This window comes from Ictidomys tridecemlineatus, chromosome 6, assembly GCF_052094955.1.
Source record: "Ictidomys tridecemlineatus isolate mIctTri1 chromosome 6, mIctTri1.hap1, whole genome shotgun sequence".
NCBI lineage: Eukaryota > Metazoa > Chordata > Mammalia > Rodentia > Sciuridae > Ictidomys > Ictidomys tridecemlineatus.
This window is the reverse complement of record NC_135482.1, coordinates 7,738,596-7,764,891: the sequence shown is the minus strand read 5'-3', so window position 1 is coordinate 7,764,891 and position 26,296 is coordinate 7,738,596. Positions and strand designations below refer to the sequence as shown.

Sequence of the window (26,296 nt, the reverse complement as noted above, 5' to 3'; positions counted from 1 at the left end):
CCCTCGCGGATTGGCCCGCTCGCGGCCGAGGGGCGGGCCGAGGCGACCAGGCGGCCAGGTGAGGCGCCCCGCCCCGCCCCTCGGAGGCTCCAGGTGAGGCTGTGGGACCTCCGCGCCCGGGCAGGGGCCGGCCCGGGGCCCGGGCGCCATGGCCGATTCCCAGCTGAGCTGCCTGGACGAGGCGCACGTGAACCCGAAGGTGACCGAGGCTCAGGCCGCCTTCTACTACTGCGAGCGGCGGCGGGCCGCGCTGGAGGCGCTGCTGGGCCGCGGCGAGCAGGCCTACCGCGAGCGGCTCAAGAAGGAGCGGCTGCGGGACTTCCTCTCCAGCCAGGAGCGCCAGGCCCTGTGCACCGCCTGGAGCCCCTACGAGGACGCGGCCGCCGCAGCCCCCGCCGTCCGCGGCAAGAGCAAGAGCAAGGCCAATGTCCCAGCGAAGGTCCCCGCTGAACCATGCGAGTCCCTGGCCTACTGGCCGGACCGCTCTGACACCGAGGTGCCCCCTCTGGACCTGGGCTGGACCGACGCTGGCTTCTACCGCGGCATGAGCCGCGTCACTCTCTTCACCCATCCCCCCAAGGAGGAGAAGGCGCCCCACCTCAAGCAGGTGGTCAGGCAGATGATCCAACAGGCCCAGAAGGTAGGCAGGGCTCCTCTGCCCACACCAGTGGTACCCCCACTCCCAGCCTCTTGGACCAGGCCTCACTTCCGAGACAGGACCCCATACAGGCCACCCTGACCACTCTCTGGAAAAGGGTCCCCAACCCGCCTTCACCTCCTGAGGCTGTGGTAAGGGCTCTAGAAGGGGTAAAAGTGAAAGTGCTAGACGGAAGTTGGTCACCGCTGGCCCAGTGTCCAGAGGCTCTGACTTTTTGTGCCCTGCCCTCAGGCATAGCCCGGGAGAGGGGGGCTGTGAACCCCTGCAGTACAATGGGCCACTCAGGGGTTTTCATCAAAATCTGGGCACTGTCCAAGGATTTGCAAAACTTATCCCTGGACATTTTCTCATTTGATCTTCACAACAGCCCCATGAAGTGGGTAGTAGTGACGCCCCCACCCCAACTCCTCTTAGGAGGCCCCCAACCAGACAAAGCTGACCTGACACCCTCACCTTCACACCTTCTCTGGGCCCAGTACTGAAGCTCCAGCAGCCTGGAATGAAGGAGGGAAGCTTTTTGTATCACCCGATGTGGCCTGGCATGGTGCTGGGCACTCCATCAAGGCAGGTGCTAGACTGCAGTTCAGGAAGAAGTTCCTCCTTGGCCCACTTGCTTTGCTTGGGTGTTGAAGGGAGATCCTTCTAGGTGGTGAGGCCAGTAGGTTGTGGGAAGCAGCCCATGGGGGATAACTTTAATCGTTCCTCTGTGCCCTTGTGCAGGACTACGTAGGTAGTTTCCAGGTAAAAGGTAAGATGTTCCATTAATGAACTTCAAATAAATAACAAATATCACAACTATTGCATGGGACATACTGGTACTGAAAAGTTGTTTGTTCTTTACCTGAAATTAAAACTTAGGGACATCCTATATTTTCATGTAATCTGGCTCCCCTCCACTGAGATGTGTTAAGAAACACCAGCAGCCTTTTGATGCCTAGTTCAGAATATACAATAGAAGTGGTTTGAGTTCATCATTCCAATTCACCTGCATGAGTGTGATTGGTGTCCCATGTCCCCTAGAAACCAGAGCTTCCCCTGGGGCTCCTCTGCCTGGGAAGGGTGACCCATGGGTTGTAAGAGGAAGGGTTAATTTTTCCCTGTCCCAATTTTATACCCTCTCTCTCTAAGCAATTGTTCCTCCTGTGAATGAGCTTTCTTTATATGTAGCATTTTGCAGAAGAAAAAGGCAAGAGTGAACACGGGTGGGGTGGGAAGAGAAGTGGGAGGTGGTGCTGGGCAGTAGGCTCAGCTAAGAGTCAGGGGTCACGTCTCATGTTATGTACTAATGAGCTTCAGTTTATTTAGCCTTGTGTGTCAGCCACTGTTCTAATGACTTATCAGCATTTTCTCTTGCTTTTCACAACTACTGGTCAAAACAGGTATTTTCCTAATTTTTAAGGAAAAGGAAATCCAGATCAGCACAGGACAGCACAATTTCTTGTTTGAGGTAACATAGCTAGTAAATGCCTAGGCCAGGATCCAAACACCAAAGCCCTGGCTCTTAGCCTCTGCACTACCCTGTCCCACAGTCTGAAATTACAGTTCCATGGGATGAAGCAAGGAGTTTGAATGGAGCTAGCCTGGTCACAGTCTGCTGGGGTAGAGATTGTATACCCTGGTTACAAGAAGAGAGAGATAAGCTCCCTGGTCACTGGGGCTTCTTGTCCCCCGTGGGATGTTGGGACTCCTCTGTGGAGTTTTCTTAACTCTTTAAATATTTAACTACAGGAACTTCAACAGTTGTGAACCAATCCTATGTGTACAGATTTAACCAATAATTGTTTCCTGGGCTAGGCTTTGGCCATAAAGAAGATCCAGGCTGTGACCTTTGCCCTCCAAGAGTTTAATGCTGAAGTTCTGCTGGAAGACGGAGGGGTTTTGAGGCTGAATGTGCATTCTGGGAATGCCCCCTGAGGGAGGGGAGATAGAGTTGGGAAAAAAGAGAAATTGGGGTATTTATCTCATAAGAGACTCCCAAAAAGCAGAAGGTTGATTGGCAAGAGTGGCAAGAGAAAGAGCTGTTGCGGTGGGGCTGAGAACTGAGTGGGTCTGGTGTAGGGTCCTTCATCTGGGTCCCACGTAGATGTCTACCCCTGGAAGCAGCAGCTTCTGGCCTTGTGCCCACCCAACTCCCAGACCCTCTGGGCCCCCACCCCAATCACTGTCTCTCATGTCTGTACAGCACTCTGCTTCATGGGGGAGGAAAATGAGGCACAGAGAAGGAACGGCGTTTGCCCAAAGGCCACGTGACTGGCCAGAGAAAGACCTAGAGCCCTAAAGGCTGTGCACCCCAGCTTGTCCAACTGGCAAGTCACTTTCTGTGGCTATTACATTAAATCCTTCCTCCTCCCTATTCTCCCTGAGGGAGGGAATTTCCTTTGTTTCCAGAGAGTCTGGCAGCTGAGGCCTGCGGCTGGGCTGGGCAGACTACAAGCTGGTTTTTGTGTAGAGATGCAGGTAGCCACTGAGAGGAGGCAGAAGGGCCAGTGTGTCAGAGAGACTTGCTTCTATTTCATTTAATCCTCAGTAACGAATAAGGTGCTGTCGCTTTTTGTTCCCAAATGACAACCAGGAAATTACGACTCAAAGGGAGTTGCTGTGACTTGCCCACACTCACAAACCAGCCTGTGTGATTGGTCCTCAGGGATATGGAGGGAGAAGCCTAATTAGGGGACACTTTGAAAGCATGATTGGGGATGGGAGAGAAGGAGCTGGGTGGCAGACAGGCCCCATACCTGTGGATAAGGAGGAGACCTTTGAGGAGGTTGGCCTAAACTAACTGCTCTCTGGGCCACTGCAGATGACTGACAGCCCTTCCCAAGCTGAGCTGGGTATCCAGCACCCCCCAGAGGGCTGCTTAGTTTAGTGTCATTGAATGATGTCCTTTGTTGCTTAAACTGCAGACAGAAAGAGTACCTTTAGGGACCCAGAAATGAGCCTCTGAACTAAGCTGTGCTAGCAGAGGAGATCAGGGCAAGTCCCTGGTGCTTGGGTGGCTTGGGTCATTGCAACTGCTAGGAAGTACTTTCTGGCATGACCGAGTGTGGACTGGCAAGCTCTTGGTTCTTGATTACAAAGCCAGAGTAGGAGGAACAAACAATGTCATCCTGCTGGGCTGGCAATTTGGAGGGTGTGTGCATCTGTTTGGTTCCTGGGCAAAGGTCCGGAGGTCTACTATGCGCTAAGCATACGTTAGTAGCAAAAAGACACATAAAGTACACCTCTACTCTTAGGTCATCTAATAGTCTGCTAACTCATCACTATAATTTATGACAAATGCTGGAGAGAAGGTGTGGCAGGAGGGGTAGGGCACTAGCCCAGCCCCCAACCCAGGTTAGGGAAGGCCTTTGGATGCTGAAGGCTTGTTTACCTGCATGTCTGAGCACAGCAGAAAGGATGAGATGGCAGTGAGCCATCTGCCTGTCCTTTCTCAGGGCTCCCTTATGAGTCACTTCCCTGGCCCTTTTTTACATTTAATTTTGAGACAGGGTCTCACTAAATTTCTTAGGGCCTCACTAAGTTGCAAATGCTGGCTTTGAACTTGCTAACCTCCTGCCTCAGCCTCTCGAGCCACCGGGATTATAGGTGTGCACCACAGCGCCCTGCTAGAGGCTTCCATTTTTGAGGCTGCTTGGGTGGGTTTAGAGACTATTGCCTTATGCTTCAAGAATAGTAGAAAACTTACCAGCCCTCACCTCAAAGATTATTCCTTGACTCCTGAATTCCTGGGTCCCGCACCCAAACCCACCAGCTACCCAGTCTTCTGAGTTTCCCACAAGTGGCGCAGTTCCCGTAGTGCTTCAGTCACTGTGTAAGGCAGTGTGTTGTCTTTGTTTCACAGAGAGGCTCTCTGAGGTCCACAAGGACAAGGTGACATCTTTAGACCAAGGACAGGAAGTTTACACAGCCTTCCCAGGTCCTTGGTCAGGATTTCCAGGGATCCAACAAAGATTATAAGCACAGCCGGGGAGAGGGAGGCTGCTGGGCCAGGTAGTGGCTGTCAGCTGAGAACTAGGAGCTGCTCCTTTTCATTCCTGTCATGGGTAGTGGAACAGCTCCATGGGGAAAAGGGGTGGGTAACCAGCCAACCCCACCTCTGTCAGTGGGCTTGTCCTTCCTCCTTCAAGTTTTGGCTGAGAGGCCACCTCTTTCTTGGCACTTTATCAAATCCAGAAGTTGTACACGGGTTGGTTTGGGGGAGCTCCTGTTATCTTCTTGGGTTGGGAGCCTTTCAGAGCAGAGAGTGTCTTACTCCTCTTGGTCACCTTTGCAGGCTATGATGATACCCTGATTGTCATGCAAGTGTCTGGAGAGTTCCCTGCTGAGTTGCCCTTCCCCAGGGGACTCCTTGAGTCTCCATTGTAACAAGTTGTCTGGCAGCAAAGGAAAGGATGCTCTAAATTGGTTGGGAGAGGGTGTGGGGGATCAGGGATCTGGAGAAACTCTCCAGAGTAGGTGGCAGGGGCAGTGAAGGCAGCAGCTTTGTTAGAGACCTGGGTAGCTGTTGGGAGGAAGCCGGGAACGGCTGTGATCCAGGTGCCCAGGGCACGTGGCAAAGTACTGGGCTTACCAGTTCACACCACCAAGAAACCCAGCTTTGGCCGGGTACAGTGGTGCTTGCCGTAATCCCAGCAGCTTGGAAGCCTGAGGAGGCAGGAGGATCACAAGTTTGAGGCCACTTAATGAGACCCTGCCTCAAAATGAAAAATAAAAAGGGCTGGGTTCAATCCCCAGTACCAAAAGAAAAATAAATCAAAATTCAAACCCCAGGCGGAAGTGGCCTTTGTCCTAAGTAGAGCCCACTGTCTCCTGTGAATCTCAATGGACACTTCCCTCATCCAGCTACATGCAGCAAATAATACGGAGCTCTCTATACCAGATTCTGCACTGTGCTGGACGTTGACATGCAGGGACGAAGCAGATGTCCCCCCAAAACAATATATAGTTTATTTTTAATATGCATATTATAAATAGTACATTTATACAGTGTGTGTGTGTGTGTGTGTGTGTGTGTGTGTTGTTTTTGGTTTTAGTGGGGATTGAACGAACGGGCACTTTAGCACTGGGTACATCCCCAGTCCTTTTCATTTTCTATTTTGAGATAGGATCTCACTAAGTTTCTGAGGCTGGTCTTGAACTATCTTCCTGCCTCAGCCTCCTGAGTTGCTGGGATTGCAGGCTTTTGCCACCATGCCCGGCTACACATATAATTTTTTTAAAAAATCTTACTTTTTTATGAAATCTGAGTCAGACAGACAATACGCTCTCTAGGACCTGACCACCTGTTTGACAGCTGGCTGCCGTTCTTTCTCCTAATACCTCCGACCTCCCTCCTTTCCGCCTTCTCCCTACTTCCATCTGCCTTCCAGCTTTGGAGCTGCCTCTTAAACGCTGATTTTAATGCACAAAGTAAAGGAGGCACATCAGGGAAGCCCAGGGGCCTACAGGCCGCACACATGTCCTTCCTCCTAACTCTTCTGCCTTTCCACCAGTGGCCATTTCACACAGTTTTGTTTCCAAGGCCCGAGGCAGTTCCAGAGTCTTTGTCCCATGAAAGCGGGTGGATAATTGTCCAGCGGCAGCTCCAGCTCCAGGGAATAAGCACTTCACAGCCCTTCCGGGATCCTGCCCGAGCCTGCCCAGGCATCCCTGGCAATCCCGGGGTGCTTTAGCTACGGGGTTCTGCATCTCTCTCTTTCAGTCACTGATTTCGGGTGTTGGAATTCCAGAGCAATGGAGACCCAGCTTTCTTTAAGTCAAGGACTGAGGACAGGCTCTGAAGTTGAAAGGTCTTGGTGTCTGTCCTGATCTGGCCACTTGATAGCTGTGTTCTTTGGGGAAAGTCACTTCCCTCTGTAAGTCTCGTGACCTGCAACATGGAGAAGACAGTGTCTAGGTTTCTGGATGGTTTCAGAAAGGGAGAGACTGTGAGAACTAAGAATATGAGGAAGCATCATGTCAGTGTTCATCTGGAAAGTAAGTGCCACGTTCCCCCACTGGATTTGCTCCCAGGAAGCCGGGGTGCCCCACCCAGGAGGTGAGAGTCAGGAGAGTCGGGGCTGGCCGGCCTGCAGTTGCATTTCCTGTTTCCTCCTTAGAGGGCCACCTGTCTCCCTTCTCTCCCACTTGTCTGTTGGTTTTGATTCGGATTTTGGTGAAGACAGCTGTCCTCCCGCCTCCACCCTGCTTGTGAAACCTGTGGGATCCAAATCCTCAGTCCAGGGTCTCTGGATCTGCCATGGCAGGGAAGAATAAGACAAGAGGAGCAGAGGCTCCCTGTTCCTGAACCAGGGTCCCTTGAGCATGTTCCCCAGAAGGGCCTGGCTGGCAGCACAGGCTCAGCCAAAGAACCCCAGGGCAGCCAGGACAGTGTCCCCAGCCTCTCTGATGCCGACACCTAGAGCTTCATCAGGAGACGAGACCCCTGCAGACCCGAGGGTGGAGGTGGGGTGCCTGTGGGCTTGGGCAGCACTTCCCTCTTTGGAGAAGAGGGAGGAGAACTCTGGCTCCTCTGAAATCTTACACTTTGGATCCCTGAAACTCTGAAGATGGGTGTTTCCCCAAGAGTTTGGACATGGGAGATGGGGCCTCAGTAAACTTCTTCATGACCTTCACTTGGTTTCATGGCAGCAAAGCCAGGTCTGTTGGGCAGAAGTCTCAGAAGGCCCCCGCCACTGCCAAGACCCCGGGGTCCTCATCTTGTTCCGGCTGACGTCTGCTGGCTCACTGGGTAATCTGGTACAAATCCTTTGTCCATTTCGGCATCTATAAAATGGGAATAATGTTTGCTGCCTTGTTTATGTTCACAAGATTGTGGTGAGAATCTACTGTGAGACTGTGGGGAAGCACTTTGATGAAGGTGAATAATGTCTGCGGGCAAAAGGGGATTCTCTTAAGAAGGGTTACCACTGTGGAGAGATGAGATAGACCCCACACGTGGTATTTCCTCTAATTAATCCAAATCCCCAGCACCTTGCAGGGGAAGTGGTATTCCCCTGAGGCTCAGGGAAAACACAGAGTTGTGGAGTGCTGAGAAGCTGGATGGGATTCCACCCAGGTCCGAGGTCAAGGCCATGTCCTTCTACCACAAATGCAGGTTACCCTTGGGGAATGCCTCAAAATCTTCCAGAAACATTCAAAGTATACTCACCACCAGGCCCTGGGAAGCTCACAGACTGGCCCTAGAGACAGACAAGTGTAGGACTGTCAGCTCCTCTGGTCTGGGCCTGGTGGGACAGAGGAGTCTTTCTGCCAGGCAACATTGGGGCACATGACACAGGGGTACTGATCATGGATAGCTGATGGGGACCTATATTGTCCTCTTCATGGCCACTCTCTGGCCCCCTGGAACTTGCACCCCTCCCTGACAGCTGAGGCCTTGAGGAGATTCCCAGCCCACCCACCTCCCCTCTGGGCCCTGGCTCAGTGTCCTCACCTTGGCCAGGGGCCAGCTCCGCCTCCCTTTTCTTAGAGTGTACAAAGCAGAGCCTGTTCTGAGGCCGGCTTCCAATCTGAGCGGGGAGGGAGGAAGCCTGGCAGAGAACAAATGTGCACGGGCTGGTCCTGGCTGACCGCCCTCCCCTGTTCTTGGCACTGTCTGAGCCTCCCCCCAGGGGCTGAGTCACCCTAGCCATCCCTGTCCCTCCCCAAACCCCCAGGGACCATGAGCAGTCAGCCTGAGCTGGAGCTGTTGCTTTCTCCAGTTTTCTTTTTCCTTCTCTGAAGCCCATGAAGTCTGTAGACTTGTTAGTGATCCCAGACTCCCAGCCCTGGGGACAGCCTGTGGCTGTGCTAATGATTAGTCTCTCTGGCCCTGGTTTCTGATGATCAGTAAGCTCATCCTGGGCACAGCTTGTACACAGGTCATCACTTGGTCGTGCCCTCCACAGTACTGCCTGGGCACACAGGACGCTCCAGGGACATGTTCTTTTTGTTTTGTTTTAGCAGAGTCAGGAGACGGTGAGGCAGAGGCAGGGACCAGGGCTCTTTTCTTTTCAGAAGAGGACAATATAGGTCCCCATGAGCTATCCATTGCCTGTCGATTCCCCACATTTGCATATTTACTCAACATGTTTTACTGAGAATCTACTATGTGCCAGAGTACCAGAAATTTACAGATGAATAAAATGTGAAGCATGCCTTAAGTCTAGTGGGTGAGACAAGAAGAAAACACATTTCAGTTCAGTCCTGGTCATGGTGGTGGGGTGTTGATAGCTCTTATTTATTGAGCATTTAAGTGCCAGCGTGCCAACCCTTTTATTTATTTACTTGCAGTCTTGAGAATCCAACGCGGGGCCTTGCGCATGTTAGGCAAGCACACTACAACCAAACTCTACCCCCAACCCTATCAAGCTTTTAGAATGTATTGTTTCATTAACAACAGTCCAACAACTTTCCATTTTACAGATGAGGAAACTAAGGGTCAGAGAGGATAAGCTCACACTGCTGGCAATTAGTGGAGCTAAACGGGAACTGAGATGAGTCTTATTCCCAGGCATGTACACAAGTCTGAGAATCAGGCTGAGCAGAGCTCCAGGCCAGCAGAAGCTTCTTGGGAATTGATGACTGAATCAGCAACTTGTGACAAGGCATGGCGGGCAGAGGGCGGGCCGTGCGAGGCTGGAGGCCTGGGGCATGTGAGCTCACACTGTTCCTATTGCCCAAATATCTCCACTCCTTCCTTAGCATCCCCCCTCTGCACCTTCACCTTGCCTCTCTGGGGAGTCCTGCCAGGTAACCCCACGTGGCAGTGGCCTCATGTTGCCCTTTCTGCTTCTCAGAACCTTCCAGGAAGCTGTGTTCTCTCGTTGTCCTGCTCTGATGGATCAGCCAGGAAACAGCCCTGCAGGTGCTTCTTGAGGCCTGCCTTGCTCTGCCACGTGGCGCCTGGTGCTGGAGCTCAGGGCCATAACCCGATCCGGAGGATGATTCTAAAACTCATTTGTGTATCTTCATTGGATTTTTTTTTTTTTAGCAGCTGATTTATCTTCCTAATTATGTTTGGCTTTAAGCTAATGTTAAAATGAGCTTACATTAGATAATTTTCACTAATTAACACCAACTTAGTGCTGGGGAAGTCATCCCAGAAGCGCACCGTGGGGCAGGGAAAAGCTGGACTAGGATCTTAAAAAGAATCACTGTGCTTACTCCCCGGTGGGTCCCGTATGGCTCTTCACGCTGAATTAGTTGACCTTGCTCACGTGGGTACATCTGTCCTCTTTCTCTCAAGAGCCAGCCTGGGTTTCCTATGTCTGTGACCCTTCATTCAACCTTGTCTCAGGGTAAAGGTGTCAAGAGCAACAGCCTCCTAGGGTCAGATCAGCAGGAAGTGAGTCCCATGGGTGCAGCAGGGAGAGATGCCCTGCAGGTTCAGGGACTGAGGCGGAGGGTTCCTGGAGAGGAAGGGGCCTGACTGGTCGGAATTGGGCTCCAGCCATCCTGATTGTCGCCAGGGAGCCTGGTGTTTAATGATGTCTAATCAGTGCACTTGAAACAATGTAACATGGCTACAGACAGCTGGGAGTCTCCACTGACAAAGCGCAGATGTCTTGCTGGTAGGTTGGGGGCAGCCTGGCAACCACGGGGGGAACAGGACCCCATTAGAGCCGTGGTCTGGGATCTGGCTCTGCTTTTGGTGGAACAGAACTCAGGCCCAAACTGTGTCCTAACTCCCCCAGGGAAGCCCCTGACTGTAGAGGTATCGGTTCAGCACAGACTGAGCTCTGTCCCGTGTGGGCAGATGGGGAGACTCCCCCACGTGCTCGACAGACATGCACCCAAGGGAGGATGCACCCAAGGGAGGGTGCACACTGCACTACGAACTGGGGACAGAGTGATCCTGGGACAACCTCAGGACCCCAGAGGAAATAGAGCATTCTGATCCCCACAGGGACAAGGTGGTGACAGCATGGGCTGGGGTATGTTTGGAGGGTAGCATAATCTCTGTGGTATAAGCTTGTGGTCAGGGAAGGGGGTGGAAGTGACTAGAAGGTCTTTAGCCAGAATGAGAGCCTAGGAACTGCTTCTGTAGGCAGTCTGGGGACACAGAGCATTCGGACAAAGAATGACACATTGAAGGTTGTGTTACGGAATCCATCTATGACTCGGGAGAAGGGTCAGGAGGTGTAAGGTGGTATCCCATCAAATCCACACCGAGACATACTGTGTCCAGGCATCCCAAGGGAGGAAGAAGAGGGCAGGTCTCGGCCACCTGGGCAGGGACGACACAGCATTCTTTCTAGGTATAATTGAATTTTTCATCCTGACAGGAACCAGGAGGTAGCCTCATTTTATAGATGGAATTCAGAGAAGTTATGTAACTTGCCCAAGGCCTCACAGCCAGTATGGACCTTCTGATACTACAGTCTGTTCTGTCCTGACTGAAAGATGCTTTGGCACTGTGTGGATTTAGTGAACCTAGAGTCCAGGGGTGGAAGGAGGCTATGGTTGGTGTCGGGCAGACAGCGTTCTGAGGGGATCCTGCAGTAGAGCCCCTTCTTGGGTCAGGTGTACAGACCCCATCTCTTGGGCTCTCCCCTCCTCTTTTACCCCAGGGTATCCAGTGGGAAAGTTAAAGTTTTGTTATTCACACCTGGTGGTTAAGCATGGGCAATGATTCAGTTGGTGCCCGTAGGAGCCCTGATAGCAGGTGTTCGATCCCCTCCCAGGTGACCTGGGTCCACCTCTAGCAGCTCTTGTTTTGCACAGTGCAGTGTAGATGCCCAGCTGCGCTCAGGGCACAGTGTTACCCGGTGAGACTCTACCCGTGACTGGCTTCCCTCCCCTCTATTGGTTCACATTTTGACCCTCCTGGCAGTGCAGCACTGCCTGGCTTTAATCACGACTCCGGGCTGGGCCTGCCAAGCAAGTGTTGGGCGAGAAACATCTCCACCTGATGTCGGCTAGGTGAGCTCCCAGCCCCACACTGCCGGTTCTCCATCCCTCCTTGAAGCCAGGGCCCTCTTGCTCTGGATTCTGCCTCTGAGAGGAAGGTGTCTGCCATCACTCTCAACAGGCTAGCACGGTGAGCCCTGCCTGCAGGGTTTCATTTAAAACTCAGAACAGGTGGGCTTGTGGCCTGCAATCTCACCGACTCTGGAGGCTGAGCCAGGAGGATGACAAGTTCCAGGCCAGCCTGGGCAACTGAGTGAGACCTTGTCTTAAAAATAAATAAGGGCCAGGGGTGTACTCCACGGTAAAGCACCCTCCAGTTCTATCCCTGTACTGCAGAATAAATGAACAAGCAAAATAAATAAACAGATTTAATTGAACTCAGAACAGCCCTGGGAAGCCCCTCCTGGTTTTAAAATGAGGAGACCAGGGCTTAGGCTCTCCCAAAGCCACATGGCCAGTATGCTTCTCTGCTTCCAGAACTCTGCGTTCTTTTCCAAATAAACACTGTTCTTTACTCAAGGGTGATCCACTACCTGAATTCAGTCCCCTGGCAGGGCTGGAGGATGGGTTAGTTAAAATGCACTTTGTTGGGCCTGATGAATCAGAATCTTTGAGGAAGGGGCTCTGGAGACTGCGTTTTGAACAAGGCCACCCCCACACCCACTCCCAGCTTTCAGGTGATTCTGCACAGGCTGGTCTGACAACCCCAACTGCAGCCCTGTACCCCTTGACCCCCTCTCTTGGGGGTTGTCAGAGGAGACTCCACAGAGGTGTCTCAGTGGAGGCATGATGCTCCACAGTGGGAAGGAAAGGGCTGTCCATGGGTCTCAGGCAAATTAACTACCCTACCCCCACCCCCATGCTGGACCAGTGGCCATTTTGGGTGGCTGCAGCTTGACTTGTTTGCATAGCTGCTGCCTTTCCCTTGAGGGACCTTCAGTCTTAAGGTGTGGAGAGTTAGGTTTCGAGTGAGCTTAGTGATCCTTTGTAGTTTTACTGCCTTTTCCTGGGATTTCGTGATCTTATCTGAAACTCCTGACAGCCTTGGGATATAGGTAAGCAGGTCAGTCCTGGAAGGCAGAGGTCAGTCCAGGCTCACATGGTGATCCATGGGAAAGCCTCCCAAGCTCCTTTCCCTTCTGCCCCAGAAGTGACCATCACCAGCATGCTGCTGAGGTTAGCATGTCTGTGGCCCCTTACTTTTTCACCCCGTGGAGCTGGATGAAGAAGGGGTGGGTTTGGGATCCTGCAGACACCTGCAGCCACTCCCGCCCCACTTCAGCAGAGGTGAGGGCTGGGACTCTCCAGAGGCCATGTGTCTCTGTTTGCATCCTGGTTTTCTGTGCCCAGCGGTGGCCTCTGGTCCTAGCCAGAGTCAACCTGTCCCTAGAGCTTCAAATGTCCCCATGATCTGGGGATGACAGCTTGGTAGTACAGAAAAGGCGGGTCATAAGCCCAGGCTTCATTTCCAGATCTCCAGGACCCAGCTGGGTGACTTTAAACTTGGGACTGAGCTAATTGCTGTCTGAGTTTCTTTCTGGCTCTGAGATTCTCCAGCTCTGGAATGTCTTTGAGTGTAGGGCCAAGTACAATGGCGCCCTGCATGTGGGCATGGCCAAGTAGTTTTGTGAGGTTGACGTGCTGCTGTGCTAGGCTTCCTGGCCTTGTTCTTTGTCACTGGGAGGAGGGCACCTTTTTGTAGTTTGCACAAAGGCGCTTGCTGTGTGTGCCTGTGGGGCCTGCCTCGGGGCCTGGTTTCCTTGGTAGGGAACTTCTCCCATGTTTTGTCCTCAGGCAGGGATGGCTGCTCCTTCAGGATCTTCAGTGGGCAGGGCAAAGGCCGAGCCTCCAGCACTTTGAGCTGTGCTGAGGCAACCACAGTGCCATTCTCTGTGCCCTTGGGGAAGATCTTCCACTCTGCCTTCTGGCAAAGCGCTCCGACCAGTAGCCTTGCTCTTGCTTGGCATCCTTTTCTCCCCTTCAGGCCAACACCCGTCATCAGTGAGAGAGGGAAGATCACCCGCTATCCCCACCCCAGCCCGTGAAACAGAACCCCTGGAGCTCATTCCACAGTGGAGAACTGACCATGTCCAGCTCTGGGCTGAGGGTGAAGAGTTTGAAAGGAATTGGTGTCTGCCACCTAGGGGCCCCGGTCCCGGTAAAGGACAGAAATGCTGGGCAGACATTAGAGTGTCCAGGGGCTCTGGTACTTGCTGGACAGAGAATGGTTAATATTATTGGGGAAAGAAGTTTAGGAAATTCTAGGCTGAGTCTTGAAAGCTGCATGGATGTTTCGTGGGTATGGAAGGCACAGGAACAAAGGACTTGAAGTAGCCCTACACACATGGTTGGGGCAGGGGCACAAATCTCCCCCAGGAGACATTTTTGGGAGTCTTGCCTGAGAGTAATACTGCTGGTGTCTAGTGGGAGAGGCCAGGTATCCGCGGACAGCCCCTCACAACGCAGAGTGAGCCAGCTCCCAAAGTCACTAGCCATGCAGCAGGGAAGGCCTGTGGCCAGGTACCTGTGGGTCTTTCAGAGAGACCAGAAACACAGGTGAAGGGGACCTACTGTCCAAGGGGAGGAGGGGGGAGGAGGGGGCCTATCCCGCAGGCACCTAATGTGCTGAGTCCTAGAGTTGGACCCCCTTGAGGGCTGCAGGACCTACTGGTTCATCCGCTTGTCTTGGGGGAATTTCTGGGGAGAGAAGGATTTAGAAGGCAGAGGTGGAGTAGGGGAGACCAGAAGTTCAGCCAGAAACAAGGAGCAGCACCCTGGGAACAGCCAGGAGTTGATGCAGAGGAGGTGCAGGGAGGGAGCAGGACCTGCTAGACTTGGTGGCAGGTGGGATTTGGTCAGTAGGGAGGAGGAAGCTACTGGACTCAGGCTTCTGGCTGTGACAGATTTTGGAAGTGCCTGCAGGGCAGGCTGGGGGCCATGTCCCAACAGCTGTCAGCTCTGTGGGTGTGCATCTGACAGTGCCTTCTACAGTGTGGGTCACCCAAACACAGCAGGGCTGCAGGGCAAAGTGGAGTCAGCTTTGCTTTCTGATGGCAATTAGGAGTTCAGAAGGAGGAGCTGCAGAGGGGGAGGGTAATTAAAGCTGAATGGCAGATAGGGGGCACTCCCTCCCCACTGCAGCCACCCAGGCAGGATAACAAGGTGGTGAGCTAACCTAGCGCCCAGCAGAAGCCCTACAGCATCAGAGCCTCTGCCGGCCTGCCCCCGACAGCTTCTAAAAAAACAACTTCCGGCTTGAAGTAACCCTCTCCCAGAGCTGCACTTCAGTAGGTAACTGGTGAAGGGTGAGGAGCCCGTGGGGAGGGGGGATGATTTTCTCTGACAAAACCTGCTCCATCAACTTCTGAACCTGCGATATCCTGTTTTTAAAAACCTGATTTTCCATCTACAACGGGAGCCTTGAAGTGAGTCTTGATGTGGAGAATCTCGTGGGCACATTCAATGCAGAGGAGCAGAGGAGCAGGGAGCTGATTTTTCTGGGCCTGGTACTGAGTAGCTAAATGTCAGACGGACCCTCAGAGATTAGAATCCAGGGTAATTATCACTCCTCCACAATTAGGTGCAGGGGTCACCAAGCAATTTTTTTTTTTTTTTCTACTACAGATATTTCATTGTTTACCTAGCAGTGACACAGATGGCTGATTCTCTGTCGGGGTGTCACAGACTGAGCCTCCTCTAAGCCAGTCCTGGGAACTGTCACCTCTCACATCCCTAGGCTGACTTCCCTACTTACTTTTCCAATAACAAAACAAACTAAGAGCAGAAACCCAAGAAGCTCATCTGTGTATCCAGTCAGGGGGTTCTTGGTGACATGAGTCCACTAAGCTGGATGTTGTAAGAGTTTGGAAATGAAAGGACAGTGGACTCTGGCCCCAGACAGCACTGGGGATGAGATGAGATGCGGTCAGTGTCAGTGCCCTGGGAACTGGGTTTCTAATGGGAGAAGAGGAACTCGCAGCACCATGCTGAACCCTCCACCATCCCACCCAACCCTGGAACCCACCCCAGGCCACCCAAACTGGCCAGACCAACTGCAGGTCTTAATTGTGTGGGTTTTTTTTTTTTTTTTTTTTTTTTATGGGTTGGCTTTTGGGGACCTCAAATACAAAGAGACGATTGTGTAGCTCAAGTTCAGGGTACTCTGCTGTCACCGACCACCGGTGGAAGGCCCCTCTCCTTCCCTCCATTCCTTTCTCCTGTGAGCAGCTACCCTTGGGTGTTCAGTGTATGTCCTTGGGCACTTCTGTATCCTTGGAAAATGCTGCGGTTTTATTTTAGTAGTGAAGAACTAATTTATACAAACAGTCTTGGGCTATAGATCTCATTCTTTAATCATTCCAGTTGAACAGCCCATTTTGAAAAAGAACCATCCAGGTTATTGCACGTGGAACTAGCTCATGGCTTCGGTCTGTGGTAGAACATCCTGTCACATGCCTCACATTTTCCAGTCTTCTAGTGAAGGACATCTAAAGTGTTGCCAGCTCCTTGCTGTCCTAAAGAAACCTGCGGTTCCTGCCGCCTTGTAGACCTGTGCCAAGCTCCAAGAGATTCCTCCGGGTACCTGGGCCAGAGTGGTTTCCTGGCTTGTGGCTGTATGCTTACTTAAGTCCAGTAAGTTCTGCCTGATCCCCAGACAACCATGTCCCCTTCAGAGAGTGGGGGTTCCTCTTTCCCCACATACCCGTAGGTAGGAATACCCAACATTCTATTTTTAGCTAGTCTCACCATTGTGAAGTGCCCTCTCTCTCGTCAAAGTGTTTGGAGTTTTTCTGATGAAGAGGAAGATCTGCTCTTTATACACCTTTCCGCCCCTCAGGTGTCTCCTCCTGGGAAATCACCTGTTCATAGCCTTTGCCACTTTTCTGATTAGTTTCCTTTTTTTTTTTTTTGCTGGTCTATGGGGATCCCCTGTGCATCACAGATTCCTGTTGGTGGTATACATTGTACCCCATTGTTCATCAGTGACCTTTGTCTATGGCATCTTTATTTGAAGAGAAAAATCCTGAATTTTTCAAATGCATGCATTTCATTTTACTTGCCGTATGGTTTGTGCTCTGAGGACCATCAGAAATTCTCATGCTGTGTCATGAAGATATTTTTCTACATTTCACCAATTCTCTTAATAGTTCTATAGGTATTTAGCCTAATTGAATTGACCTTTGTCTATGGTATGAAGACCAGATTCACCTTTATTTAAGACAATTCTCTCAATAGCACCCACTAAACAGCATGTTTTCACCACTGAGTTGTGATTCTACCCTGTCCTACATGAAACTTTATGCACTTGTACAGGTGACTTTGATGTGCATGTCCACATGCACGTGTGTGTTTACTTCTGGTTTTGCCGTCTCTTCCCTCTGGCCGACTGTCAGTGCCTTCCAACTTCAGCACCCCAATCCTCATTCTTATGGCTCTATAGAATTTCTTACTTTCTGGTAGACAAGTGTCTCCTTTTAGCTTTTCTTTTTCAAAACTGATATACCTATTTACGAATATGTATTGTTATTTCTTGAAAGTATTTGTATTCCTCAAAAATACTTATTGAACTTTTATTGGAATTGGATTAGATTATGATAATAATGATACTTACTATTATTTTGATATAGAGATTGAACCCAGGGGTGCTTAACCACTGAGCCCCATTCCCAGCCCTTTTTATTTTTAGTTTTTCTCCACATTTTTTTATTGGTGCATTAGCCCTTTTTATTTTTATTTTTATTTTTGAGACATGGTTTCTCCCCGTTGCTAAGGGCCTGGCTATGTTGCTCAGGCTGGCCTCAGCCTCTGAGTCACTAGGACTGAATGCACCACCACACCTGGCTGGATTGAATTTTATTAATATGGAGAGAATTTGTTTTTTAAGATGTTAAATCATGGGGCTGGAGATGTGGCTCAGTGGCCTAGTATGTGTGAGGCCCTGAGTTTGATTCTCAGCACTGTATATAAATAAATTTTTTAAAAAAGGTCCATTGACAACTAAAAATATATAATAAAAAAGATTTGAAATTGTATTATCCATTCATGATTTTTCTCTTCATTTAGTCACATATTTTTAAGAGTCTCTTAATAGGATTTTCAAAATTTCTCCATGAAAGTAACGATTCTTAGACATCCTGTGCTTAAATAGTAGCTGTGAGTGGATCTTATCTTATCTTAGTTAATTAGTGTTGGAGTAGAAGAAGGCTATTGGATTTTGAAAGTTTTTCTTGTATCTGACAATTTTACTTAGTTTTCTTATTAATCCTAATAGTTTTCTCTTGACTCTATTGCATTTTCTATAAAAATGGTTTAATTTCTAAATACTGGTAATTTTGTCTTCTTTAATCTTCACCTCTTATTTCTTTTTCTTGTTTTATTGCATTAGTTAAGCCTTCTAATACTAAGTTGAACAATACAGTAAAAGTATTGTAAATATTTTTAAAAATATTTTATTTTTGAGACATAGTATTTAATACAGTAAATATCCTTGGCTTGCCTAAAACTTAAAGGGACTTACATCTTTGGTTTCTCTGTTAAGTAAAATGTTTCATGAGGATTTGGGGTAAAGGAAGGGTCCTTCTAAGCTTTCTGCTTACACATGCAGAGTAAGTACTGCATCTCGGAGCTATATCCCCACCCTTTTCTGAGAAATTAAATCTCAACTGGGGATCCAGCTTTATCTCAGGTACTTTTTAAAAATTATCAAAAGCTGGGCGGGGTGGTGCATGTCTTTATCCCAGTGACTCAGGAGGTGGGAGGATCACAAGTTCAAGGTGAAACTCAGCAATTTAGTGAGACTCTCAGCAACTTAGCAAGACCCTGTCTCAAAATAAAAAGTGAGGGCTGGGGTCATGGCTAGTGGCAGAGCACTTGCCACACATGTGTGAGGCACTGGGTTTGATTCTCAGCACTGTATATAAATAAATAAAATGACAACTAAAAGAGTATTTAAAAAAAAAACTAATTCTTTTAAAAAAATGTATATAGTTTCCTCCTTTGGATTCCGGGTTATAAACTAAAGTGATATATTTTCCAAAGTTGAATCATCCTTACATTCCTAGGATAAACCTTTATTGATTGTGATTTATTTGCTTAGTTCTTTCTTTAGTGCATTATCCATGTCATTTGTGTTTTCAAATCATTATAATTGGTCTTAATATTCCTTTTAATGCTCTTACTGTTTCTGAATGATTGTGTCTGGAATTCTCTCTTTCTTCATTCAGTCTTTCATTTGCATCTGCTGTCTTTTGGCCAGTCTTGGTAGATGTTTCTTATCTCCCTTACTTAGTCTTTTCCAAGAGGAGTCTTTGATTTGATTGTCTAGCACCTCCCGAAGCCCCCGCCCCCACCCCCACCCCCCCCAGAGCCATGAGAGGAAGACTCTGGAGTAAAGTGGATCTAGAGTCTTGCTCTGTCACATGTGAGCTCTAGGACCTTGGGCACATTATTTGCTCCCCCCACCCCCAGTTTACTTCCTCACTGTGAAATGGGAATAACGACACTTCCTTGCAATGGTGAGACTCAAATTACTTGAAATACTTAGATATTCCTGAGTACTTTAGCACAATGTGCACTGGAAAGTATTTAGCACATGCTGATTCCTGTCCTCGGTGACTATAATAGGCAGGGTTCTCCAGAGGAACAGAACCAGGTGTGTGTGTGTGCATGCATGAGAGAGAGAAAAGGGAAGGGGGTGGGGAGTTGCTTATTAAAGAATTGGCTTTTGGGATGGTGAAGATGCAAGTCCAGAATCTCAGGGGGCATCCAGAGACCCAGGGAAGAGTCGCCGTCCTGGTTCAAAGGCCATCTGCTGGTGGAATTCCTCCTTGCCCAGGGGAGGTCAGTCTTTGTTCTATGAAGTCCTTCAACCGATTAGAAGAGGCCCACCCACATTAGAGAGGGGAATCTGCTTTAGTGGAAGCCTGCAGTTTTAGTGCTATTCTCATCCAAATCATATCTTCATAAAAATGTTCAGAAGACCCTTTGACCAACTGTGTGGACCCTGTGGCTCAGTCAAGTAAACACATAAGATTGACTACCAAAGTGCCTATGTGGATGCTCTTCTCTATGCCTGCAATGCTACCTCCTAGACCCCAGAAAGGCCATGTGCTGACTGGCTATAGATGGGGACAGCAGCACGGTTGTCCCTTCCTCAGACAGAGTGCTCTGGCTTTAAACACAGACCTGTCACCATCTTCACGCACGTGCTCTCAATAACCTCTGCCTCTGACATCTCCCTGCCCCCCACCTTCAACCCAGTGTCGCATGGGCTCTCTGTAGCACTTGCACTGGCCAGTCAATCATTAACACCTGGGGCCGGTGTGCACGGTGACCCAGCCACCTCCTCTACTATTTTCTTCCTTGTTCATTCTCAGGGCACCTGGAGGCACCCTGTTCTTTGTCGTGGAGTATTCTTGTTCTCCCCTGGCTAGACACAATCTCCTTCTGCCTCCTCACTGTGTCCCATCTACAGCCTTTCAGACACTTCTCCCCTTTACCTCATGCCTTCATTAGTTCGTGCAGCTGTCTGACCCTCCCTCTGGATTACCCGAAGTGATTGTAGCTTATCTGTCTCAAACCTTCACTCTGCCTTTGGAGCCCAGAACCACTGATACCCATGTTAATGATTGACTGGCCAGTGCAAGTGCTGTGGAGAGCCCTGGGCAACACCGTATTGAAGGTGGGAGGCGGGGAGACGTCAGAAGGCACGAGTGTAAAGATGGTGGCAGGTCTTTGTTTAAAGCCAGATCTGACCCAAAGCTGGCCCTTTCTTGGGTCACATGCACAGTGTTTGAGGCCAACTAGAAACACTTGCAGGTGGAGCCGAGAGAGGTTTGTGCAGGGAGATGGAAGCTGGGGTCAGGATGCTGGGTCTGCTCCAGGCTGCATGAGGCCTCTCGGGACTGGCTCTTGTAGGTGAAGGGCTCGCAGTGGTGACCCCCATCCGAGGATGGGGTGGGAAGGGCTGGGCACCAGATGCCTGGGCATCCAAAGCGACTGGTGCATTGCCCCATTGGTGCTTGAGAGCGCACGTGGCTCTGCACAGCTGCAGAGAGGTCGGATGCCCAGACCTGCTGAGAAGGCAGTGTTCAAGCAGATCTGTGGCTGATGGAGACCAGCCCATCCCCCCCACCTCACCTGGATGATGGCAGCTCCCTGTCCCTGCTCATTTCCTTGGGGCAGAAGGAGCAGCTTCTCTCAGCCTCCTGGCTCTACCCTGACGAGGCCTCTGAGGATGGGCTAGAAGTCCCCAGGATTGGGGGGAGGTGGGATTTTTGTCCAGGATTAAATCTGTGTATCAGGGCCTTTACCCGGGGCCCCTCTCCTGGGCTCAGATATGGTCTGAGATGGACAGGGACCTGAAGAATCCAGAGTGGTTCAGGAGGGGTGTTTACTCTTAGCCACCAGTTGCCACGGGGAAGCAGGTCCTCTCTGGGCAGGTGTGTCTCCGAAGACATGTGGTCACAACATGCCTCAGCAGGGCCCTTCCCCGTACAGGTCATTGCTGTGGTCATGGACCTCTTCACCGATGGGGATATTTTCCAAGACATTGTGGATGCTGCCTCCAAGCGCCGGGTCCCCGTGTATATCATCCTGGACGAGGCGGGAGTGAAGTATTTCCTGGAGATGTGCGGGAGCCTCGAGCTGGCTGACTTCCGTATTCGGGTGAGTGGAGCCTCTGGGGGATGGGAGGAAGCGGCAGGAGGTGAGACAGAGACTCCCCTCCCTGCCTCTGCTTCCACCACAGTCCAGGCCCTCAGATGAAGCTCAGGATCTCCACCCTTCTCCTGTCAAGAGCCTTGGCTCATGAACTGCTAAGTCATGAGTCCAGCTCAAGTTTTATCCCATGGCTGCCAAGATTGAAGACGGCAGTTCTGGCCCGTTCCTGGGGTGCTCTGCTGGCAGAATCACTGACTTTACTGTCAAGGTCAAAATTAGGGCTGCGATTCTCTTCTGGGGAACTTTGGGAGCAGACAGCATCCGGTGACTTCCTCTTGCTGTCCAAATGGAGCCCTCCACATCAGGAAGCAGAGGACCTGGTGAAGCTGGAGGGGCTGTGGATGCAAGGCTTCCTCTGCCCACGCAAAGCCCTGGCCCAGAGCCTCGCAGTCTCCCCCAGAGGGTGATGGTGCCTTTCTCCTCTTCCCAACAGAACATCCGCGTCCGCTCTGTGACAGGCGTTGGCTTCTACATGCCCATGGGGAAGATTAAAGGAACCCTGTCATCAAGGTTCCTGATGGTAGATGGTGACAAAGTAGCCACTGGATCCTACAAGTGAGTTGGGCCTGGTCAGAGAGGGCCCAGGAGGCCATGGGGACTGTTAGGAAGGTGCTCGGCCGGAGCCTCCACAGTCCTGAGTTTCAGGAGATGTCATCTGCCCCAATGGCAAACCGCCTCCTGCCCAGTCCTTCCCTCAAACTTTCTGGCTGATGGATTATTCCAAAAAAGAGGGTTGACTCTTGCTGGACATTAAGCACTGGCTATTTTTCATGGTCCTCGGTGACCTGTTGCTAGTTGACAAGTGGGACAAGCAAGAAGTAGAATGGGACCAGTTCTGGAGGGGGTGTGTGAGGGCACAGACGGGCAGGCGCTCCCAGGATTTTAATTTAAGAGTAAATTACCAGGAACATGAGAGTCTCTGTGTGTGTGTCTGTCCTCCAAGTAAATTAAAACCTAAGTGAGAAGAGAGCTGGGCACATGAAACAATTAATAAATGGTCTCAGTCCTCTATTGAGGTTAAAGGATGGGGCTTGCAGACATTGAGTGCTGTAAAATTTCAGAAGAGAACCCATAAGGAATGGGACAATTTCAACAACAATGGCGTCTCAGTTATCATTTATTAAGCGTGTGTTTGTGCTGAGCTAAATGTTTTAAAGAAGGTATTTCCTTTGAGTCTCACAACCACTCTGAGTTATGTGATTGTGCTGTGACATTTGGTACCTTGAGTCCTATGAGTCCCATTTTACAAGTCACACAAGACTGGAAACTAGGTTTGGATTCAAACTAGGTTTTGGATTCTCACCGTTCCCTGCATCTGCTGCCTGCTCTCTGCATCTGAGACCTAGAGCTGGGGAGAGGGAGGATCTGGGCTGGTGGAGAGAGAAGTCCAGCAGGAAGGCTGGCTTGTGCCCTGTCTTGTAGGATGCAGAACACATGGCACAGCAGTGAGGGGTGGAGGAGGCCGCAGGGAGGGAGGGCAAGGGAGAGACCTGGGCACATGTATCTGCTTTTCTGTCCCCATCTTCCCAGATTCACCTGGAGTTCCTCCTATGTGGACAGAAACCATCTCCTCCTCCTGACAGGGCAGTACACAGAGCCCTTCGACGTGGAGTTCCGGGAGCTATACGCCATCTCCGAGGAAGTGAACTTGTTCCAACAGCTGGGCCTGGCAGGAGGCGCTGGCAGACTTGGCCTCGACCGCTCCTCCACTGTGGCTCGCAAGCTTATCAACCCCAAGTATGCCTTGGTGGCAGGCAGCCGCCACCCACCAGGGGAGATGATGCGCTGGGCTGCCCGGCAACAGCGGGAGGCTGATGGCAACCTGGAGGGGCAGGAGGAGGGCAGCGGAGGTGGCGAGGCAGCCCGGCGCCTGGAGAGCTTCCTGAATGACCTGGTTACTATAGAGCAGGTGTGGCCCCCCGTGGATCCCGTCCCCTTGACAGATCTGAGCCACCCGAGGCTCAAATCCCGAGAGGCAGTCACCCAAAATGGCAAGGGAGATGCTGCCAACGGGGGCCCCATACCGGCCATGGAGGGCAAGCGTTTCATGGGCAGCAGGTTGTTCAGCCGCCGGGCCAAGAGGCCTGCAGCACCCAGCAGCAGGGCCGGCTCGCTGTCCCCCGAGGCCTGCCCCGACGTGGAGTTTCTGAAGGGGAAGAGGCCCACTGAGGACTCCAGCACCAACATCTCAGGTGAGCCCTCTCCTGGGGCCTGGCGTGACCCTCCCAAGGAGCACGGCCTCCTGTCTGCAGAGGGGCTGCTCCCAGGCACCGGCCAGCGGGAGGTCTGGGCTCCGAGGTGCCTCGGTTTCCATTCTCCCACCGGGTGTCCCTGGGCACAGTGTTGCTGCTCTGAGTTCAGGTTCCTCTTCTTTGAGAGGGGAGAGTAGGACGGGTCCTTCCCAGTGCTCACTAGGGTGGCGGGCATGGAGTCGCCCAGCAAGGTGGCATTACTTCCTTAGAGTAAGTCAATCAAATGAGAGACGTGCGGCCAGGCTCTCCTCAGAGAAGCGGGGGCTGCAGCCCAGCAGGGGCAGGCAAAGGCGCTGACTCCAGGGCTCTTTCTGGCTAACCTTGTCCTTGCTGGACCCCTGTCATCGGGATCCAAACTGGCCAAACACCCCACCCTCACCTGTGCCCTCCCGGCACCTGGCCTGGCTTCCTGTTTCTGCTGTAAAGAGTTTGCCTTGGTTTTCTCTGTGTCTATTTGATGAGTGGGTTTGTCCTCTGTGAGGGATTGACGGTGGCGCTGGTGGCTTCTTCCTGGCCACCTCTCTAGGATGCCCTCATAGCCTGGTCTGCAGCTGTTTAGGAAATGTTTGAAGTGTTTCCAGGCCCAACAGGGCAGGGAAGGTCCTGTGAGCCCCATTTTACAAGAAACATGTGGAGCAGTCTCCCATGTGGCCTCTTAGGAGAGTGTGACAGCCGGGCTGCTGTGGTGCCTTAGTCACCTGAGCGTGCCTGGGCAGAAGAACTCCTGTGCTGTGATTCCTCCCTGGGGGGGGTGGGGGGTTACGGTGATGAGAACTCGGCCCCTTCACTGGCCGGGTATGGCGAGGCAGGCCTGAGGTCCTGTCCGCTGCCAAGTCTGACACACCAGGCTGTGCTTGTGGGATATGTTTGCTGCTGCTTTTTTTTTTTGTTTTTTTGTTTTTTTTTTGTACTGGGGATTGAACACAGGGGCACTTCACCACTGAGCCACATCCCCAGGCCATTTTTACATTTTATTTAGAGACAGGCGCTCTCTAAGTTGTTAGGGTCTCACTAAGTTGCTGAGGCTGGCTTTGAACTCACGATCCTCCTGCCTCGGCCTCCAGAGCTGCTGGGATTACAGGCCTGTGCTATCGCACCTGGCTTCCTTTGCTTCTTGAAGTTGAGCAGGCCTGGGTATCTCTGATGTGGGCACAGCGGGAGCGTGAGGACCTTCCCCTGCCCTGTTGGGCTTGGAAGCATTTCCTAAGCAGTTGTAGGCCGAGCTCTGTGCGGATACACTCTCCCTTCTCCCTCCAGATAACCCTTTGAGCCAGAGGTGGCAGGTGGAAGTTGGGAGACGTGCATAAGTGGTCCCAGGGCATAGGAAGTGGTGGTGGGCCGGGAGTCAAACCCAGGCCTGAGCCCAGGCCCTGTCCTCTCAGGGGTGGGGAAACTATTCCCCATTCCCGTTCCCCTGGGCTTTCTGGCTCCCCCAACACCAGATGCTGCTGCAGCTCGGTCCCTCTGGTTGGAAGGAGGGTTGCCATGGTGAACACCTGGCAGGGAAGGGGAGGGGCGAGCCCAAACACAAGTCCTGACTGGAAGTGAGGTGGAAGCTTTCTCCTCCCTCGGCCCCTCACCCTGAGGTGCTGTTTCCATAGAAACCCAAGGCCCATTGTCTTGTCCCTTCCTGCCGCCTCCTGTGTGTCACTCAGCCTGGGGTTCCCTTCTTGGACTTGGGCAGATGCTGCCACTGCTGCCTGTCTCTGAGCATTTGCACACAGCGCCCTGGAGTCAGCCAAGCAGACCAGGCCTGCACCCTCGGGAGGCCCCTCTCCAGATGCCTGACATCCAGGCAGAGAGAGAGGGGCGAGGGCGAGGACGAGAGAGGCTGGCACGCACAGTCAGGAAGGTCTGAGGGAGCTTGAGCTGCCACCCCCCTCCATCCTCGGGAGGAAACATGGGGCTGCATGCAGCTCACCGTCACCCGCCTGGATGGGCATCCCATCCCCAAGGCCCTGAAATTCAAGTTCCTTTGTGAGCCCTCTCCTCCTGCTCCTTTCTTCCTCAAAGGCGGAGATGAGAAGCAGGGGCTCCTCCTGAAGGCCCCACTTAGCAGCCCCTGCCTCCCAGACACTGATGTGGTCAGAATGTCCTCAGTGCCTCCCCTCCACCCTCGGGGGGTGGGGCAGCTGCAGGACAGCTGGACATGAGAGGGACGGGCCCCTAAAGCCCAGGCCTAAGGTGGAAACTAGTAATCCTCCTATATCCAGAGCTGTGGTCCAGGAGGAAATCACTTCAGATTCTCTGTTAGGGCCCCAGTCCAGGGAAGGAATCCCCTTCCCACAGGGATGCTGGGGACATCAGGACAGCCGTGGTAGAGCTCTCTGCCGACCCACCCCCTAATTTCCCGAACTTGTCCCTCTCTTCTCTGGGGCTGTTTCCTCTTCTAGAAGATGAGGGGGTGATCCGGGGAGGTTTTCCGAGGTCCCTTTGAGCTGATTCACTCTGTCCTGTCTCTGCGCCCTTTTGTCAAGAGAGAATGTGGGTTGATGACAGGGTGGGTGAAAGAAAGAAAAAGCAAAGAGCTGACAGCCTGTAAAATTGCTTGATAAGAAGTATATAGTTGTCAAACAGCATGCAAATTTTTGCAAACCCAGGTGTGGCCCTTGGGAGAACCTCAGGGAAATCGCTTCCTCTGGGATTGGGGGTGGGGGGCGGGGGCAGGAGAGAGCCTGGTGATTCGAAGGCTCACAGCGCCCTCTAGTGGCGGAAGCTGGGCATCTTTTCCTTTTGCCTTTTCCCTTCATTGGACCTTGTCCCAGTGCAGGCT

The 26,296-nt window shown here is 51.7% G+C and overlaps 1 protein-coding gene across 5 annotated transcripts in view; it reads left to right on the top strand.

Moving 5' to 3' along the window:
- Positions 1-34: 34 nt before the first annotated feature.
- The window catches only part of Fam83f (family with sequence similarity 83 member F), a 122,125-nt gene continuing 95,863 nt past the window's right edge, over positions 35-26,296 (top strand). For 2 of the 5 annotated variants that reach the window (XR_013440224.1, XM_078052696.1), the window contains exons 1-4: positions 35-640; positions 21,050-21,217; positions 21,705-21,826; positions 22,802-23,463. Coding sequence is in view for 4 of the 5 variants with exons in the window: in XM_078052696.1 (XP_077908822.1) it covers positions 149-640; positions 21,050-21,217; positions 21,705-21,826; positions 22,802-23,463 (1,444 nt within the window). In the remaining variant the exon portion in view is untranslated. Of the gene's footprint in view, positions 641-14,717; positions 14,843-21,049; positions 21,218-21,704; positions 21,827-22,801; positions 23,464-26,296 lie in introns of those variants that run through there. The other 3 variants (XM_040277727.2, XM_078052698.1, XM_078052697.1) reach the window with 3 other exon arrangements.